Raw genomic sequence first — 20,150 nt, forward strand, 5'->3', positions numbered from 1 at the left:
TTAAATTCCAGGTTTTCTGATTAACATGCTTTAAAAACAAACGGCTCCCCTTTCGGCAAACGGTACTCAGAGTCTCCCTCTACCCCGTCTTAGGCTGCCAAGCGGCTCTCCTAGAGCTTATTTCCCAGTGCCAATTCCCGGGAGTGGTGTGGCCGGCCGCAAACGGCACGTTGTTATCAAGCCCCCTCCATCCTGATTGCTCGTGGGATGTCTGGGGCCAGAACCAGGCAGAAATATCGCCCAGGTCTACAGAAAAGCAGTAGAAATTATCAGAGGCCCACAGGGGTCCAGAGAAAGGGCCCATCAGAAAGAATTAAATCCTAAAAAGTTTGTAGGCGAGGAGGCAAGTTAATACAGTCTGTTTGAAGTTCACAAAAAGATAATGGTCCCCAAAAATCCTTTTTTTTTTTTTTTTTTTTTTTGCAAGCCCCAGTGAATGTTTAGCATGAGCGATGAAATTGTAAGTCAATAATGGATGAAAGAGAAAATGCGAGAGCTAGCCTTCAGGCAATGAGCTTAGTCAATTCCAAGGAGAGGACTCGGGCTTTGGAATGGTTCTTACCCCAGATGTGAGCCAGGCAGGTGGCTTGCGTTCCACAAGCCAGGACACAGACATCCAGGGGAAGGTGGCCAAGTGGCTCAGATGCTTTGGAGAGTTCGGGGTGGGGAGGGGCTCACAAGGGGGAGCAGCTACTTAGCAGATGGGCTGGGCGGCCTGGCCTGCCCCATGGAGCTAAAAATAATAGCCACCTGCTACCATTTTGTGGGAAATCCTGGGTGCCAGGCTCTGTGCTCCCCATGTACCATTTACCTCTGGAAGGACCCTGAGACGTAGGTACTAATATTTTTTAAAATATATTTTTATTGATTTTTTTACAGTCAGGAAGGGAGAAGCATAGTTAGAAACATCCATGAGAGAGAAACATTGATCAGCTGCCTCCTGCACGCCCCCTACTGGGGATGTGCCCGCAACCAAGGTATATGACCTTGACCGGAATTAAACCTGGGGCCCTTCAGTCTGCAGGCTGACGCTCTATCCACTGAGCCAAAATGGTTAGGGCTGCAGGTACTAACTCTACAGTTAAGGAGGTGGTGGCTCTGCTTCCAGCCACATGGCTGGGAAGTGGCTGAGCTGAGTTTGGGACTACGGTGGTTTCCCTCTGTCTGGACAAGCTCTCTGGCCTGGACCCCAGCTCCAGATGAGATTGCTCCAGGGTCGTGGTCCTTCCTGGAGAGACAGGAGGCTCTTAGACCAGGGCACTTGTTGGCAGGACTCAGCAGACCTCTGAAAATTTAAAGAAACGTGGTCACAGGGCCTGTGATTGTTACCTGTGGAAAGACACCTCGATCTCTCCCATGAACTCAGATCATGCAGCAAATCTCATGATGACGCCTCTGACTCATCTTTAGCATAAATGTTTATTCAAATATCTGCCATCCAAAGAGGTATAGGGCAAACATCACTGCCGTGGGCACCAGGGCCCATTCAGAGGGCCTTCCCTGTCTGGCCTAGATTTGGTTATCTTCACCGGTCAGTGTTGAACACCTGTCCTAGCACAGCCCTGATAATTTTACAGATATTTTCCATCCTCCCCCCTTAACCCTTTTCAGCTCTGATGCCCCCGCCTAGGTCTTCACCACCCTATTGCTCGTGTCCATGGGTTATGCATATCCTATAAAATAAAAGACTAATATGCAAATTTTTCCCTCGACCTGAAGTTCGACCAGGGATGGGCTTGGCCAGCCAACCTCCCACATCCCCTCCCCCTGGCTAGCCCGGCCCTGATAGGGGCAGGCCAGCCAGATCCTACCCGTGCACAAATTCATGTACTGGGCCTCTAGTAAGTGTATAAGTTCTTTGGTTTATCTCTTCTTGTCCCCCCAAACCCTCACATTGAGGTATGTCAGTCTGTTCCATGCCTCCCTGCTTCGGGTCTTATTTTGTTGGTCAGTTCATTTTGATAGTTAGGTTCCATGAATAAGTGAGATGGTGTGATGTTTGGCTTTCTCCAGTTGGCGTGGTGTTGAAGTCCTGGGATCCATGTTGGATGGTCAAGTAAGAGGTTCAGCCGCTGATTAATTCAAGTACCCAAATCTTTGTGGCCCTCGGGACGAAGCAGGCCTTGGATGGGCAGGTGCGAGTACCTCTTTTCCAAGCCCCAATGCTCTAGAATGCCAGTCTCTTGCAGGTTTAGGGGACAGCCCTCCCTCTTGCCATAACCCACCATCTTAAGGCAAAGGGAGGGCCCGACTCACATGGCACCTGCTTATCGATTTTTTTTTAACTGATTTTAAGCACGAGCCTGCCTCGTTAGCTTTGGCAGTGTAGCCTGGGACATAGGGAAACCAGGTCTCAGGAGTCGCATGTGTATCTAGGCCCAGATACAGTGACATTTTAAATTCATTAGGGTCCGCTAAATGCGAAAGCCGTTCTGCTGTCACAGGGAAGCAGCGTGGCAGAATATTCGGCAGCCGGGATTTTAAATAAAACATGCTTTTTCTTCATAATTAATATAACAAGGTTGGCTGGCCAAGATCCCAGGTTTTAAATAAAGGGGGGCAGGAGGTTTGTGTGACGTGACAGTGACCCGACAAACTAGTTCCAGAAGAGCCTGTGCCGAGTGAGCTTTTCTCGGTGGCTCCACCATTGCAAAAAATCCATAAATAAAAATGTCAAGAATTCCAATCACTGACAACAGTGGCTACTAGTCATCACCACAGTCCTAAGAGCAACTATTTATCAGCTATTATGTGCTGTGGGCTTACTATGTCATTAAAGCCTCCAGCAGCAACATGAGGCAGGGACCACGGCCACTCTCATTCCACAGAACGGAAACCAAGCTCCAGAGGAGTTAAAGAATCTGCCCAAGCTGGGATTCAAACCCAGGTCTGCCCGATGCCAAGTGCCATGCGTGTGCCCATGCTTGCGCTGGAGGCTGCCATGCCAGGAGCTACCCAGAAACAAATGAGCCGGTCCGAGGTGGTGTGAAAGGTGTCAGAGGGCCGGGGCCTGAGTCTCCCGCTTCAGGCAAGAGCTCAGGTTACTCCCCCTACTGGCTCCATCCACAGTCCCTGAAGCTTTTCTTTTTTTCCTGGACAGATCCAGTCTTCCAGACAGCTAGCCAGTCAGTGCCAGTGCTTTCCAACTTTTAATCATGCATGAGACCACCTTCAGAAATCTTGTCAAAGCCCAGACTAGTCTCTCATACTTTTGTTAAAACAGACTCACCTTTTCTCCAGCTAAATAGATGCATTTTTTTAAAAAGGAAATCGCCACAACTATAGATGGAAAAAAAATCAAAGAAAACAAAAGGGTGTCATTGAGCTCTAACTGGCTGCAGCGCTCACGCACGCTCAGAGCCTGCAGCCTGCTTTCTCCTTGGTAGAAGGGGAGATTAGCGAGAGGGAGACAATAGAAATGTATCAGCACCCCTACTTTCCACCCCACCCCCGAGTCACTTTGTGATGGGATAGGAAGGGTTGACACTAAAATCGAGAAGGAAATGACTTTTTCACTTGTATTTGGATGTTATGTCACAGCCTGACCAGGAGCCAAATCAGTTTGGGTCCCACACCATGGGGAGCACAGGCCTGAGGACAGCTTTAGGGGTGCACTTGGTCCCCAGCAGCAGGCAGGTGCTTTCCTGAGCCCCCAGGATGTTTGCTGAGGCCGATAGGCCCAGGAGGTTAATGTGGGGGCCTGTGTTCACGTGCCAAGCCCCAGACTCATTCACTCCCCAGCTTTCACCAGCACCTAATGGCCCTCTCCGTGACTGGCCAGGCCTGGGCTCATCTGGACAGGCCTCTCACAAAGCTTTCAGAGAACATGGGCCCAATCCCTTACCCTGGCTCAGCACCCTCTCTCTCAGGGTTAGGGAGCGCTTCTGTCTGCTTCTCCTCCATCCTTTCATTACGACAGGGGCTCACATGGTCCGTTCAGCAATGGAGGTTATGACTGAGGGCTCCAGTGTACACCTGGCTCCATTTGATCTCGGCTCCAGCATCTATTAGTGAGTTACTTTGGCTAACTCAATCTCTGCCAACCTGTTTTCTTTCTTTCTTTCTTTCTTACTCTCTTTTTTAAATCCTTACCTGAGGATATTTTCCCATTGATTTTCAGGGAGAGTGGAAGAGAGAGGGAAAAACAGAGAGAAGCATTGATGTGAGAGAAACACATCGATTGGTTGCCTTCTGCATGCACCCTGCCCAGGGCCCAGGCCAGGGAGGAGCCTTCAACCAAGGTATGTGTCCTTGGCCTGACTCGAACCCAGGACCCTTTGGTCCACAGGCCGATGATCTGAGCCATTTTCTGACCTCTAAAATGGACATGATCGCAGTGCCTCACTGATCAGTATTGTGTGCAATCAGTGAGACAGAATCCATGTGAAACATCTAGCACAGTCCTTGGCACCCTGTCAGATCAGTCAAAGTGAGATCATAGTTGCTTCCTCCTTCTTCTCCTCCTCCTCCTCCTCCCCCTCCTCCTCCTCCTCCTCCTCCTCCTCCTCCTCCTCCTCCTCTTTCTTCTCCTCTTCCTCTTCTTTCTCCTCCTCTTCCTCTTCCTTCTCCTTCTCCTTTCTTTGTGCTGCCCTTCTCAGACTTGCAAGTTCCAGGAATAGGACTTTGGTCATATATTTCCTTGTCTCTGTGTGGGGAAACTGAACTAAAGATAATGGAATGAAAGAAGACAAATATTTCATCTATTCATTCCCCCCTCCCACCCCCACCATCACCCAGGTCAGGTTCAGAATCCAGATCCAGGGCATAAATAACTGGCTACTGACCTGACCTTTCCCATACGGTCCCCCCAGTGTCCAGCCTGGTGCTTGCCACATTTCACCATAGACTCTCTCCACGGTGGACCCGGTGATGCACAAAATGAGTGGGCCCGTTGACCTGCAGGCTGCACAGCTGGGCGGCAGCTGCTTCAGACTCCCTGAGAGCCATGGGATCAGAAGCCCCCACCCCACCCCAGTCCAGGAAGGTCCTGCTGGGCTTTCTTTTTGTTTGGTTTCCCTCAGCTCCAGTTCAGTTCCAGCTCCTGGGAAGGGCACGTCTGCCACCTGCTGGCCATGGGCAGCACAGCACCTGGCTGTCCCTCAGGCTCCAGTTTAGAACTAAGACGTGGAACTCTGCCTGGCCCAGGTACTGGTCTGGGAGGGCCTTTCCATACTGCGCCCTGAGTTTGAATGCTCCCTGAAGTCCTCCCTCCAGGCTCACCCACGTCCCAGCACTGCTGGCAGCCAGGCTAGGCCCACACTATTCAGCTCAAATAGGAGAAGTCAAGGGGGTATCTGTCTCTGAAGGGCTGACAGGCAGAGAGGGCAGGCCCTGCCCTCCAGACAAGCTGGATGGAGGGAAGATGTTCCCTGTGAGTACATGCATGATGGGGAGTTGGAGGAGGACCAGGACCAAGGCAGAGCTGACTGGCTGCGACAGGGTGAGGGTGATGGGGTGCAGCATACATTCATCCTTGGGGTCCTCTCTTGCCCTGACACTCGAGCCCAGAGATGTCAACTCCAGATGCTCCCCTGCAAGTACCCCAGGCCCAAGACCACCCTCAGGACCAGATCCTGTCCTTCTCTGCCGAGCCTCCCACTATCAACCTGCCATCCCGGCCAAGCAAACCACCCCTCCCTTGTCTCATCTCCTGCAGCAATAGGGCTGAGGGGCTGGGAGGCAATCACCCAAGCACAGTCCAGGCAGCAGACGGCCTCTCTTCCTTTTTGCGCCTTCCTTTCCCCTCCCCAACCTTTTATTTTGTAACTTTTCACACCTCCAGGAAAGTGGCAAGACTCATGCAATGAATACCCTTCGCCCAGGTAGATGCAGCGACGAACATTGTGCCACGTAGCTTTCTTTCTTGCTCTCTCGTGTATGACTCTGTCTTTGGTGTGCCAAGTCCTTTGCAGCTAAATTGCAGACCGCACCCTTAACAGTTCAGCATCTCCTAAGAACAAGAACACTTTCCCCCAGAACCACAATGCCCTTGTCACTCTCAAGAGATTCAACAGCGAGACAATGATACTATCTCACAGAAGTCTATGTTCAAATTTCCCAGTTGTTCCAAGAATGTCTTTTCTGGCTGTTTTTAAAGCTCTCGGATGCAACCAAGGGTCACACGCTGCATTTCGGTGCTGTGTCTCTTTAGTCTCATTCAGTGAAGAGCAGTCTTCCCATCCTTTTGTGTTATGCAGCGTTGGCATTTTTGCAGAGTCCTGGTGAGCCGCTCCGTGGCAAGCCCACCACCCGTACCTCCATGTTCCCTGCATGTACATGCAGGTCAGGCATGTTCCATGTGAGTACATGCATGACAAGCATGTTCCCTGTGAGTACATGCAGGACAGGCATTGCTGCCAAGGGCACTGGTTGCTGATGTCCTGCCCTCGGTACCTCGTGTTGGGATGCGTTCTTTCTTTTTACCTTCCTTTCCTAATTTAGCATCTGCCTCGTTCCCCAGATGGGTAAGGAAGCCTACAGTAAAGCAGAACTGAAAACGAAGTTAGAGCTGTGCTGCCTAGATAGACGTGGGCCGCCAGAAGATGCATCACGGTGACCAGCTTTCTGGCCATCGGGGCCCAAAGGGGACCGTTTGGGGCCACAGACCTCTTGTTTTCTAAGTCAGAAGTCAGCACATGCGGTCTGTGAAGTGCCAGATGCATACTTGGTGCCGTATTATCTCTGTTACAACTGCACTCCACAGCAGCACAAAAGCAGCCGTTAGCACCATGTCAGTAAATGGGCCTGGTGTGTTCCAATAAAACTTTATTGATAAAAACCACAACTGCAGGGTTTGGCCCAAGGGCCCTTGTTATTGACCCTTTACTTAAGTGGAAAGAAATATCCCAGTGACTACATGAGGAAAGCTCTCTTTTTCTGGTAGGTATTGCATTCTAGGAGGAGCTGTTAATATCATTTATCCCGCACAAGCTCTCTGAGGAATGCCATGTGCCAGCACGGTGCTGGGTACGGGTGAATACGTGTGAGGAAGCAGGGGCCGCCTGGCCTGCTGGAGGGCACGTCAGCGGCTCAGCGACTCACTCACCTGGCTCTGTCTGTGTCGCTTTGTTTTCCAGTTTTCCCTGATGTCCCTGTTCCCAGACCTGGACCCAGGTGAGTGTGCTAATCTCGGGGGCTCCCACCCCTTACCGGCTGGCTCTGAAATGGGGGGAAGAGTGGCCAGGCATGGAGTGTAGGCACCACCCCAGAGTTCAAATGGTCCAAAGGTGTCGCATCCACATGTGGCCAGCATCCACCTGTGGACTCCAAGGAGGGTCCAGAGCCACCCGTTGCCCCCTCCCGGGCCTTCAGCACTAACTGCTCAGGCACCAGCAAAAGGGCTTCTCTGGCCTGGGTGTCCGAGGGACAGATCGGCAGAACTGTGGGTCCCCCAGTGACAAAACAGGGCCATAAAAGTCTCCAGGGACCGCGCTCTCCCCAAGTGTTTGCAAAGCAGCCCCACTCCTCACCCATGAGCTGGACCCTGTGGGAATTAAGAGGTGTCTTGGCCTCATGACACTGGACTGCCCTCTGCCGGAAGGTTGTAAGCGACATACGTGTACCATGACCGTGGGCTTGTGGTGCTCTGGACTGTGCAGTGACCAACAGGAACCACTGGGAGCCGTGGCCCCACTGAGCAGAGGCCACCGAAAAGGAGTGGATTTATTCACGGTGGTCACAAAACTCTTACCCAACAGGGTGGAGTCTGTAGGATCAGATTTGACCTGGAAACAGGAAAGACATCCTCATCGTCAGAGTTGTCCAGAAATCTGAATAGGCTGTTGGGCTCGTGAGATGTAGTGAGCTCCGCATCACGGGGGGTATGTAAGCACGGGCTACAGAACAACTTAGCCTGGAGTGGAGAGGGTTGGGGTTAACATCCCGAGGTGCTGGGCTCGGTGAGAATTCTGCCAGGAGCTCCTGGCAGGGTGGCGAGTATAGGAAGGGACCATGGGGCACACCACCCCTGGGCTTCTGAGTCTGTCTTCAGGTGTCTGTCAGCCTCTGGCCGTGGAGCGGGGTGGGATGCAGGGCTGAGTCTCGCTGCAAAGGGCAGCTGAGGCTTGAAAGACACCCCGGTTGGTGTCTGAGTTAATGTCACAGGGGGCTGTGCTTTGATGAAACCTGTCAGAGTCCCCCCAGGCTTTGGACCACAACATGGCCCGGGAATCGCCGTCTCTCATCCACGGGCAAGCTGCTTCTGACGTTGATCTTGCTGGAGACAGTGCGTGGCCAGGGTCTTGCTGGAGGAGAAGGTGCCCATTCCACGGTGCCCAGTGGATGGCAGGGGAGGTGGCCATCAAACGGTTCAGGCTCTGCCCATCTCCCCAAAGCAGGTGACGCGACAGCCAGCAGGCCTGCGGAAATGCCTCTTCAAAGCTGGCTCGGCTCTGCCCAGCGACACAGGCTGAGCCCATCCATCAGCTGTCCCGCCGCCTGCCAGGGAGGGTCTCCGCTGGGCTCGCCCTGTCAGCAGGATTGGAAGCGTCAAATGCAGATGGACAGGGCCGGGGTTTCAGGGAGGCCCCGGGAGGAACTGGCTGTGCCACGGTGATGGATGACGCCAATGGGGACGGCATTCCGGGGATTTTTATTCCGTTCCACACATCTGGCAAGCTCTTTAACCGGAGCAGCTGCAGAGCCTCCGTCACAGCGACTCTGGAGTTTTTCCAAGACCTGGGGTCTGGACCACGGTGATCCGGGCCGAGGGACCAGGAGCCCGGGTTACAGAAAATGTTCCAGTGTGTGTTACTTCCTGGAAGCCAAACCCATGGGGGTTCATGAAACATAAGCCCTCAGGGGGCATCCCAGTCTTGGAGTTGGGTAGACTTGGTTTCAGATGCCACCTTCTTCTGCCTTAGGTTTTCCCCTTCTGCAAAATACAATAATAATACTGATGCCATGGGGTTATCTCAAGATTAAAAAAGATGGTGTGCAGCACATTGATCTGGGATAGTGCCCGAGACAGAGAAAATACTCACTTTGTAATGACCTCTAGCTAGGATGATTCGGGTTAATGCAGGAAGCTCTCGCTCTTCTCCCCGATAAACTCTAGAAACAGACTCTGAACAATACACTAATCCACAGGGATTTCTCTTTATTCCTAATACGATGTGCTTCTGACAGCTGCTGCATCCTCCCTCAAAGCTCTCCCCTTTTCTGCAGCCCAGAGAAAGTCTCAAGTAATCTGTACTTGAACCTGGACTATTGTTCTACAACCCACCAGTGGGACCAAATTTCAATGTTAGGCTATAATCCCTCTCTATCAAGGAAAGTAGTTGGAGAAGTTTCTAGACTCTGGCAGAGCTCAACAGGCATTTTCTCACCAAACACCTGACCCAAATATTATAGTTTCTCTCCTAAACTCCCCGTGTACTCAGCTCCAAGCAGACACCATCTTTGCTGGTACAGCTGTGTGTAGGCCAATAGAAGAAGGGATTTGGTCACAGAGGGAAAAATTAATCTGTGAAACACACACATTAGGTGTATATAGGGCATGGTGGGGTAGGAAGAAAAATAGGGATGGCCCTGCTCTTAAGAAACCAACAACTGACCTCGTTGGAGGAAACACATTGATAGAAGTTAAATAGCAGCTGCAAGAGAGAAGGGCCATGTGAGATCTGACCCTGAAACGTAACCTCTGCAGCCACCTGGGCCATGGAATGTTCTTGTGTCTAAAATTCTAATCCCACGAGCAGCCCAAAACTAATCAAGCCCTGGGTGTCCGTTTGTCATTATTCCTCCAACTTAATGGTTTTGACCATCAACAATGTATCTAGATCTTAATTCTTCAGGTTGGCAATGTAGACTGGGCTTAGCCATGCCGTTCTGGTCTGGACCAGGCTGAGCTGGTGGGTGGGCTGGGCTTCCTCACATGTCTGAGGCCTTGGCTGGGACCACTGCCCCTCATGTCTTCTCATCCACTTATAGACCAGGCCCCACTTGTTCACATGGCAGTCACAGGGGCCCATAGGAGGGGGGAGGGCAGGAGAAGGAGGCACGCACAAGGCTTCCTGAGGCCCAGGCACACTGTCACCACAGGCAGGCTAAAACAAGTCCCCAGGGCAGCCCAGACCCAAGGGCCAAGGAAATGGGCTTTATCTTTTGGTGGGAGGAGCTGTGAAGTCACATGGCAAAAGGTGTGGCTACAGGGAGGGGTGGGGCCAGGGCCGTGTTTCCCATCAGATTGGCCCCGACCACAGCGGAGGGCCAATGTGGAACTTGAGGCTCCCAGGCCTGCACTTGGCCCCATCTGGCTTCCCTACCTCTGCACGACCTTTCATCTCCTTCCTTGGCCGCTTTTCTTCCCCCACCACCCAGACAAGAGGCTCCTTTGATGGAGGCCATATCCCCTCTTATTTGTATTACTTTCTCCCCACTGTTCCCAAGGCCTTCCTGCACCTGGCATAATACTTGGCGCCTGTTGTAGGCGTGCAATGCACATTTTTTTTTTTTTACCTAGGCAATGGGATAGAAAAGACAATATTTTGTCTTTATTTTTTATTAAATATGTTTTTATTGATTTAAGAGAGAGAGAGGGAGGGAGAGGGAGGGAGAGATAGAAATATCATGAGAGAGAAATATCGATCAACTGCCTCTTGCACACCCCCTACTGGGGATGGAGCCCAAAACCCAGGCATGTGTCCCAACTGTGAGTCAAAACTGTGAACTCTTGCTTCACAGGTTAATGCTCAACCACTGAATCACACTGGCCTGGCCAAAATGAGCTTTAAGTTTGAAGATGAAGAACCCTCCCGATGATGCTGCAGCCTACCCCACGTGGAAAGGATCCAGTGCCCTTTGCACAGCACCCAACTGGATGGCTCCCAGTGACCTTGGCTCCCTGGGCCCGCCAAGGCTCTGCGGCCTCTGTCCACCTTTACCCGAGGCCTGGGCCCTGGAGAATAGCAGCAGCATGACTCAAAGCCTACCCAGTTTATCCCCTGCTTAGCTTCCCCAAGTGACGAGCAGACCTTGCTCCTAGGGTTGGATTCAAATCAAAATCGTCCAGCAGACACTTCAACCTTGCCCTGTCACCCAGAGAAGTCGCTCCATTCCATCCATGTGAAACTCTCTTCTCCTACCACCTACAAAGGCATGGATTCTGAGGGCCCTCGATAAGATTACGCCGTCTGACTCCCCCCCCCCCCAGGGGAAGTTGATGGGAGAAATGGCAGGAGCAATCGGAAGGCACTTATCTATAAACACCTGTGATAAAAACAAAAATGCATTCCCCAAAGCAAAAGAGAAAGAAAGGGATGATGCAATGCCTCATTATCTGACCCCATTGTCTCTCCCAAATGTCAGCTGGAAATCTTTTATGTCAAACTCAGAAAAACATTTCCCCCCCCTCACTTTCTCTCTGCTTTATCAGACTAGATGGAAAGAAACTTTATTTGCTCCAGGAAGACAATGGCCTTATCTTCAACCCAGATCCTCATCCCTGGAAGGTGGCCTCCTCCGGGAGCATTCTCAGAGTGGGGAAAGGCAGTTCGGGAGAAATAATGAGCAAGCAAAGGGAGTCTCGACTTGACACTGTGATAAATGAGGTGAAACTCTGGCAAGGAACCAGAGTTGGCAGATTCAAAAAGGAAATAAAAAGATAGTTCCATTTTAATGGGAAATATAAAACAGCCATTGTGCAAAAGTCGATTTTTCAAAAGCCAGAGAGATAAAGACTCGAAGGGGATGACTGAGAGACGAGTGAGGTAATGCGATTGATAACCGGGCCTGGGTAAAGTGCGGTCCTCAGAGCCATCAGCTGGCTCGGTGGGAGCGCCTTTTCAAGTCGGCTATCTGCATGTGAGCTGGCCTCATTATCATATGCGTCTCTGGACAGCTTCCATGCGGCTTCTGCCTGCCATGCTCCTGCCAGCTGGAGCCAGCCAAGTCCATGGTGTACAGTGCACATTTAAAAAATCTAGACAATGGGATTAAGTGCCAACAGAGGAGAAAGGACACAACAAGCTTTAAGTTCAGAGGTGAAGCAACCCTCCCAGGTGATGCACCCATAAAGCACCTTTAGCACATGCTGCAGCCCACCCCGAATGGAAAGAATCCTAGCGTCCCTCTTGCTCGGTCCTCCAGCAAACTTTCTGCAAACCCCAAACTTCTCTCCATGAGCCACAGAACTTCCAGCATCTTCCAAGGCCCCACATCAATGAACTTGAGTCCAGTCTCACACACACTTGCTCTTCCCAGTGGACTGGCCCAGCAGGAGGTTGCACCTGAGGGTACGCCATAGATGGCCCTGCCTTTCAGTGGGCAGGATCCATGAACCTTCTAGGGTTGTCGTTGGGTGATTCCTAATTAGCAGGCTGGCTATTCCATGGGGATGGCTGGACCCCTTTCCCAAGAGCAAGTGTAGAGTTACCTGAGGCCCATAAGAGGCCAGCCGAGCAACCAAGGGTTCAATGTAGGGGTTCCATTGAGATAAACTGTCTTCATGTATATCCTACTCTTTATTAGTTATGTGACCTTGAGTAAGTTACTTAACCTCTTTCAGCCTCAGGTTTCCCAACCTAAAATATAGGTAATAACATACTTGGATTTTTATGAGGATGAAATGGAAGGTTCATATAAAATGCTTAGTACAGGGCCTGGTACACAGTAGAGGTTCAATGAGCATTAGCTGTTGTGATGACTCTCTAGACACAACTTGGGAGAGTTTGATGCTGTGACCAAGAGGACAGTGTAGTTTCTTTGACTTCATTAAGCTCAGGTGACTAATAAAGTCCAATTGAGAAATTTCACTCATGGGGCACTCAAATGCCGTTGGCTTTGACCTGGGCAGATCTTACACAGGACCTTGGAGACCTTTCAGGCTCCAGTCATCTCCATGCTGCTTCCGGATGAGAACACGGGAACACCAAGAATACAATTGCCTTGTCCAAGGTCACAGTTAGTGGGAAGCCAGAACTTGGCTTCTTCCCATTGCCAATCAGGTGCTCTTGGCCCTGTCCAGGGCCAATGCTGCTTTGCTAGGGGTGACAACATCCTTCTTCCAAATGGAAACTCACGATGTTTGACCTCTTTGTCCACCCCATCAGTGTGAGGATCTGGAAAGACACACGATTCCTCCTTCAGGACTTTGAAATCATGGGGGGAGAGGGAGAAATGCTCAGTGAAATAAAATGGCTGATGTAACAATTAGGGTTTCTTCTTCGTCCTGTTCCTACCCCTGCAGATTGGACTCCCGACAACTATGAGTACAGCTCTGAGTACTACACCCAGGAAGAGAGCACGGATGGTGCTGTTGACCACTCCAACAATCCTGAGTGGTACTACGAAGATGAGGGTAGGTACCATGCTGTTCAGGGGCCCGCCCAGGAGGAGGGCAGCGCACGAGAGGTAAATTTATGAGTTACCTTGTGCAATGGCCTCCCTCTCTTCCTGCTCTCTGGCAGGCATTGTAAAATAGATATCAAAGAAACCAGCCATTTATCCAGCTAGCATTATATACTGCGGGGCCTGAGGAGGTCCTTTGAGACCATCTCTCTCGCCCTCAAAGGACAGGTGAAGCCAATGAAAGCAGGAAAGGAGTTGACCCCGTCAAGTTGATACACAAGCGAGTGCCTCACCATCTAGCTTTCCTGACATTGTGATTACGAGTCAGAGTCAAAATCATTCCCAGAGCTTTCATGACAGCTAGGTCCTAATTAGGGAGAAGTATCTGAGTTAACATTAGCGTAAGATTTGCAGCATTCACACCCTTGGCTTTGGCACGTCCCTTCCCTTCTGCCTGCGCTGTATTCTTCTTCCTCTTAGAAGCTTTGCTTTGTTTTTAGGATGTGTGAGTGTGTGTGTGTGTGTGTGTGTGTGTGTGTGTGTGTGTGTTCACATGTGTGCTTCTGCCCCATTTGTTTTTTTGTGGCTTCTTAACTGAGCCACAGTGCAGAAAGGAAAGAGAGATGCTGGCCCAAGCACTGCCATGTGACTTACAGCAGCAGAAGAAACGGAAAGCAGTCAGCCGCTGGAATAAAAGCTGTGAAACTGTGCGAAGTGGCCTGGAAGGCAGGGCTAAGACATGGGGCATCGGGGGAACATCAGAAGGGACTATCAAAACAAGAGCGGGGCCCAGGGATCCTAGTCCCTGAACCAAAGAACAATGCGTGTGAACAGAAGGATAAAGAATTCCCCGAGGGAACATCCATTCAGACAACCATGAAAAGCCAAAGGCACAGATGAAATATGACAAAATCTAACTGAACAAGTAGTTGAAGAAAGATGAAGGCCACTGGGTCATTTCCTCCTTGCCGTCAATTTTTTCTGTCACCCTCTTGCCTTTGGTCTTCGCGCCTGATGTTCAGAAAGCGTGTGTTCCGTTAGGGGTGGGTTTTCTTTCCCCAGGCCTGACCTCCACCCCAGGGCCCTGGGAGTAGGGGAGGTCTTCAGGCTTGTGAAATGCATTCAGCATCAGAGACAGACCCCGTGGCACTCCCAGCGAGACTGGGAGGAGGAAAATACTGAGGATGGAAAAGGGGAGTTTCTCAACGAGAAAGGCCCCCTTGCAAGCCAGGCCGAGGAGAGACAGTCACCATTCCTTCTTGGCCGTCCTCTTTCCAGCCTGAATCCCTCTCTCTGGTCAGGTGACTGCATTTGTCCTCGCTCTTTGTTTTGCTTTGTTTTTGTGTTTTGTTAATCCTCGCCCGAGGATACATTTCCATTGATTTTTAGAGAGAGTGGAAGAGAGAGAGAAAGACAGAGAGAAACAATGATGTGAGAGAAATATATCAACTAGTTGCCTCCTACATGAGCGCCAACCAGGGCCCAGGCAACTGAGGTATGTGGCCTTGACTGGAATTGAACCTGAGACCCTTTGGTCTGCAGGCAGATGCTCTATCTACTGAGCCAAACTGGCTAGGGCTTCCTTGTTCGTTAAGGGCCATGCCTGTGTCCCTTTCCCTCCAATTACGTAGTTACTTTCTCATTTGGGCCGGAGACTGAAATTCGGTGAGTACATAGGGGGCTTCTCGCCTGCTTGCTGTTTATTGCAAATATTGCTTTCTGTCCAGGTGTCTCAGATCCATGCCTGTCCAACCCCTGTGAGCGCGGTGGGACCTGCCTCATCAGCGGGGACACTTTCAAGTGCAGCTGCCTAGCCCCTTACTCTGGAAGCAGGTGTCAGAATGGTGAGTGCACACTCACTGGACTCACTCTTCCCTCTGCCATTTCCTTCTCCAAGTCAATGGGGTAAAGAAGGACTGAATGATTCCACAGAAAGGATAGTCACCATGAACATTAGATCATGCATGACAGACTCCTCAGCATGGTCTCCCTGAGTCCATACCCCTGCGTGATAAATAGGGCTAGTGTGTCCATTCTACAGATGAGAACATGGAGGCTCAGAAGAGGTAAGAGCTGGACTCTGACCAAGACATATTCCAAACTCGGGACTTTTCTTTGTTTTGGTTTAAATGTTTAGACAAATGACACCAGAGAAACATTGTTCTCAAATGGAAGAGCAGGAAGCATGTCAAGACACATACCACCCAACTCCACTAGAGAAAGAGAGCCCAGAGAGTGTGGGGGACTTCCTCACGGCCACACAGCTAGTTAGGAGAAGAGCATATGTTAGAGTCCTGGTGCCTAATGCCTGGCTCCATGCTCTTTCTCTCTGCTCTCCCTATTCATGGGGACCCTGATAAGGCCTGTGTCTACCTTCAGTGAGTTCTTGGGGGAGTGCGATAAGCACGACAAATGAAACTCCTGTGGGCTAATTGCACCCTTAGAGAGCACCTGGATTCTGTTCCATCTAGCAACCATCTAACCAGGGCGAGGGAGGAGTGGAGGTCTTACATACATAGGGTTTTGTGGCTGACTTCTTTCTTCTGTGTCCTCTTTATTTATTCCTTCCATTTTCAACCCCACAAGTCCTCCCACAAATGGTCCTGGATGGTTTGGTATATCGATATAAACATAGTATCTGAGTTCACCTTCTGCTCAGAAGAAGGCGGGGAGATGAAAATGGAATATAAAATCAGCTATGAAACGGAGAAACTCAAAGTGCAGCTCTGTTAAAGGCGTAAACATTTTCAAGGTTTTTTTTTTTTTAATCAAGATAGAATAATAAATGAGTAAGTATGGGAAGGAACACTGGAAGGAACTGGGAAGCAATCATAATAACCTGAAGATTAGAGAAAAGCTTTGCCTGGGGGCAAGGCGCGGGGGCAGGAGTGGTGGTGGTGTGTGTGGAGGGTAAAAGAAGCAGGTCTTTCAGGACCACGGACAAGGGCACACTCTCCATCAGCCATCAGGCCCTCAAACATGGTGCTGTTCAGGTATCCCTCTAAGTGAAATGTCGCCCCAATAATGTCCTGTACTTTGGACCTTCTTCTCTATGGCTCTCCTACAGTGAAAAACAAGTGCAAGGAAAACCCATGTGGCCTGGGCGAATGTCTCATTACTCAGAGTCCTCCCTACTACCGCTGTGCCTGCAAACACCCCTACAGGGGTCCAGACTGCTCCACAGGTAAGTGCTGGCAGCCCCTTCCATGCTAGGCTTCCTCTGCCATGGCTTGTGCCTAGGGTCTTGCACCCTACAGTCCAGATACATTTGATGTTCTAGTAACATCTATGATGGCCATTATGACTGGGAGTTTTAAAGATTCATCATCCCTAGAGAGTTACTGAGAATTACTTGATCTGTGCTCCTTCCCACCCAAAAACAATCATCTTAAAAATCACTTGTTCCAGGAGGTCAGCCCTGGTTTATTACTGGAATGGCCCATGGTGGGGCATAAATTTATACTGATTCAGTGTGTGAGTCAGGCATTGTCCAAGGTGGTTTATATTCTCTCTCACATTCTCCCTAAAACACTGCGGGGAAGAATTTTATGGATAAAAAAAGTCAAATTCAAAGAGGTTGACTAACTTGATCACAGTCACCCAGCCTTAAAGGGGGACAGCCAAGTTTCAGCTTAGCTCAGACTGATCCCCAAATGCCTGCCCGTCCATGCCTCTTGCTATTTCTTACTGTGTGGCCCATGTACTTGCATATACTTTGTGGCCTTCATCACAGTGCCTCATCCATGTTTGTAGATGGTCTTTGAGTTGATGTGCACATTTACTAGGGCGTCAGTTGGTCTGTCTGTCCCTTGGGTGACCCATCTTTTGTGAAATGATGGATACCAGAAGAATACCACCAGTGTCTCCTCGTCATCTCAGATGTGGCTGCAACTCATTCTGAAGAACCTTCCCGGCCCCACTTCCTGTGTTCACAGCAGTTCCTGTGTGCAGGCCAAACCCCTGCCAAAACGGTGGCACCTGTTCCCGGCAACGGCGAAGATCCAAGTTCACCTGTGCCTGTCCCAACCAGTTCAAGGGGAAATTCTGTGAAATAGGTATGGGTACCTGCCACCACCTCGGCAGGATCTCAGGGCCACCAGAGAGGCCTCGAGAATCCTGTTTTGTTTGGGTTTTGTTCCCAGAATGGGATTCAAGTTAAGATTCCCGAACTCTGCTATTGCTGCAGCCTTCTAACCTGAGGGCATACGGTGTGTTTGGCTCCAGGTAGAGAAAGTAAGAAACTGGGATAGAGTGTAGGCAACTCAGATCCACCTGGGTCTCTTCTGGGCCTCAACCCACCTGCCACCAGATCTTGTGAGAGTCCAAGTTAAGTAACTAAGTTTCTACCCACAAGCACTTTATATTTCATAGGTGTTTTTTGCTTGCCTGTTTATATACATATGTATATGTATTTTATTGATTTCAAAGGCGAAGAGAGAGAGAGCGAGTTAGAAACATCAATAATGAGTGAGAATCATTGATTGGCTGCCTCCTGCACATTCCCTACTGGGGATCAAGCCCATAAGCCAGGCATGTGCCCTTGACCAGAATCAAACCTGGGACTCTTCAGTCCGCAGGCCAATGCTCTATCCACTGAGCTAAACCAGCGAGGGTTATTTCACATTTTTGAGCTGGGTAAAATGTGGGACATTCAAGGCCCCTTTTTTTTGGGACTTTGTAGTGAACTCTTAGGGTGATCAATATTCAGGCCCAATCATCTCACCCCTTGACACACCCGCCAAGTCCTTTTGGGGAGCAGCATGCCAGTTGCTCTCTGTTCTCACATCCCCGCCTGCTCTCTCCAAGGTTCTGATGACTGCTATGTTGGTGATGGCTACTCTTACCGGGGGAAAGTGAGTAAGACAATCAACCAGCACTCATGCCTCCATTGGAACTCCCACCTCCTCTTGCAAGAGCATTACAACATATTTATGGAGGATGCTGAGGACCACGGGATTGGGGAGCACAACTTCTGCAGGTAAAAACCACCTTCTTCCCTACGCTCAGTCTTGGTCGCTTGTCAGTGTAAGGGTTGGTTTGTCTCTTTCTGCTGCTCCAAGTTTTCCTGGGCCAGCTTAGAAATTTTGGGACAGAACACTGGAACTCATCCGCTTTCTTTCTAGGGAGATTTTCATACTCAGGACAGGCTAGGTTATGCTGCTGTAACAAACAAACCCCAACCCCAGTGGCTGGAATACATCAAAGCTTATTTCTCACTAATGTGTCATATGGGTTGGTAGGAGGTGGGGGATTCAGCTCCACAAAGTGACCCACTTACTTAAGACTGGCAAGAAGGAAGAGAATGAAAAAATGGGAGCATGAATTTTGCTTTGTTTTTACTACTTCAACCTAGAAATGACACATAATCTCTGCACTCGTATGTCATTGACCAAAAAGTGTCACGAAGTCCCATATAACTTTAAGGGAGAAATGTAGAGAAGAAAATTGGATGTCTGGTGAGTGTTACAGTCTTCGCCACAAGAATGTTCAGGTTTTCCCAAGTAAAGGTGACAACAAGTTTTCTTCTGCCTCTTTTGGTATCTCCAGACCATTCTGCTGGCTTTCTCTCACTGTTCACTCTCTAGTCAGGCCAAGGGCATTCATGATCTTTATCTAAGAGATAGGAATTCTTTGTATGGTTCTAAAATGGTTCCATTAAGCGAGAGAGTTCTTTGTACGGCTTTAAACTGGTTCCACTTTCACTCACCTTGAGCTGTTCCCTTCAAAGGCCCCTCGGTGGCCTTTCTCAGAGAATTCCCATGCATGGAATTTGGATGTTGGGGCCAAGGATCTCACTTCTTCTTTTCCTACAAATAATTTGATGTGTCCCATGGATCTGGCACAAGGCTCATGAACTACTTCCTGGTCTTCAGATTCTCCTCTGGAAGTTAAGGTTTTGCCTAAAAACTACAACCACCCTTATATGTCAGAATTAATCTGTGATCCCGGGGACACACAAGAATGTGTTGCTCTTCTACCCAAAGGTCCCGTAATGAGGTCCTGTGGGTTCACAAAGCCTTAACCCTGGGTTATTTTGGTTTTTGTTTTAGAAACCCAGATGGAGACGAAAAGCCCTGGTGTTTCATTAAAGCAAACAGTGCAAAGGTGAAATGGGAGTACTGTGATGTCCCAGCCTGCCCGGCCCTAGGTAAGACCGTGGCTGTCCGGAGGCCCTGGTGGTGGGGAGGATGCAGATCCACAGACAGATGTTCCTGGCCCCCATCTCTCCCACCTTTGTCTTCCCACCACATCTGCTTTACCGACCCTCATCCCAGTGGCGACCCAACTGCCGGGTCGAGCAGACCTGGAGACCTTTGTAAATTTGAGCCAGTGGCATAAATGTAAATTCATGTTTCCTAACTCCAAGTCAGTGCACTTGGCAAATATTTGTTGATTGTTTGCTGTGTTCCAGGAACTATGCCTGGCCTTGGGTGTACAATGGTGACCAAACATTGGCTGGGCCCCCATAGCCTCTCAGGATACAAAACAGTCTGGATTCCAGCCTCACAGTCTTCCAGGCTACGCTGGCCCACCTCTCTACCCACAACTGGAACAATGCACCCTCCATCATGACCAATGGGATTGCCTCCCTGGACATTTTCACTTCTGTGCTCTTAAAATTACCTTTGTCTGTAACCCTGTGTTCATATTCATTTTTGTGCATATCCCACCATTCTGTGAGAACCAACTCAAGGAACCCTCCTCCAGGAAGTCCTTCATGACCTCCCAAGTACAGCATTATCTCTCCCTCCTCAGAAACCTCAGGGAAAGAAACCAGGCACCATCCTTATAACACTTACTACTTTGTATGATGGTTAGCTCCCTAGAAAGAAAAAATGTCTTATTTTCCCCCATTTTACTTC

General features: G+C 49.9%; 1 protein-coding gene across 3 annotated transcripts in view; it reads left to right on the forward strand.

The window, feature by feature from the left end:
• The window catches only part of HABP2 (hyaluronan binding protein 2), a 31,426-nt gene that overhangs the window by 1,521 nt on the left and 9,755 nt on the right, over positions 1-20,150 (forward strand). The window contains exons 2-9 of one of the 3 annotated variants that reach the window (XM_084903567.1): positions 3,920-4,010; positions 7,077-7,113; positions 13,187-13,297; positions 15,015-15,131; positions 16,355-16,471; positions 17,223-17,342; positions 18,094-18,265; positions 19,338-19,435. In XM_084903567.1, the coding sequence (XP_084759693.1) occupies positions 7,086-7,113; positions 13,187-13,297; positions 15,015-15,131; positions 16,355-16,471; positions 17,223-17,342; positions 18,094-18,265; positions 19,338-19,435 (763 nt within the window). In that variant the 5' untranslated portion in view covers positions 3,920-4,010; positions 7,077-7,085. Of the gene's footprint in view, positions 1-3,919; positions 4,011-4,863; positions 5,146-7,076; positions 7,114-13,186; positions 13,298-15,014; positions 15,132-16,354; positions 16,472-17,222; positions 17,343-18,093; positions 18,266-19,337; positions 19,436-20,150 lie in introns of those variants that run through there. The other 2 variants (XM_084903568.1, XM_084903566.1) reach the window with 2 other exon arrangements.

Source organism: Pipistrellus hanaki (assembly GCF_964339955.1).
Source record: "Pipistrellus hanaki genome assembly, chromosome: 14".
In the NCBI taxonomy this organism is placed as follows: domain Eukaryota; kingdom Metazoa; phylum Chordata; class Mammalia; order Chiroptera; family Vespertilionidae; genus Pipistrellus; species Pipistrellus hanaki.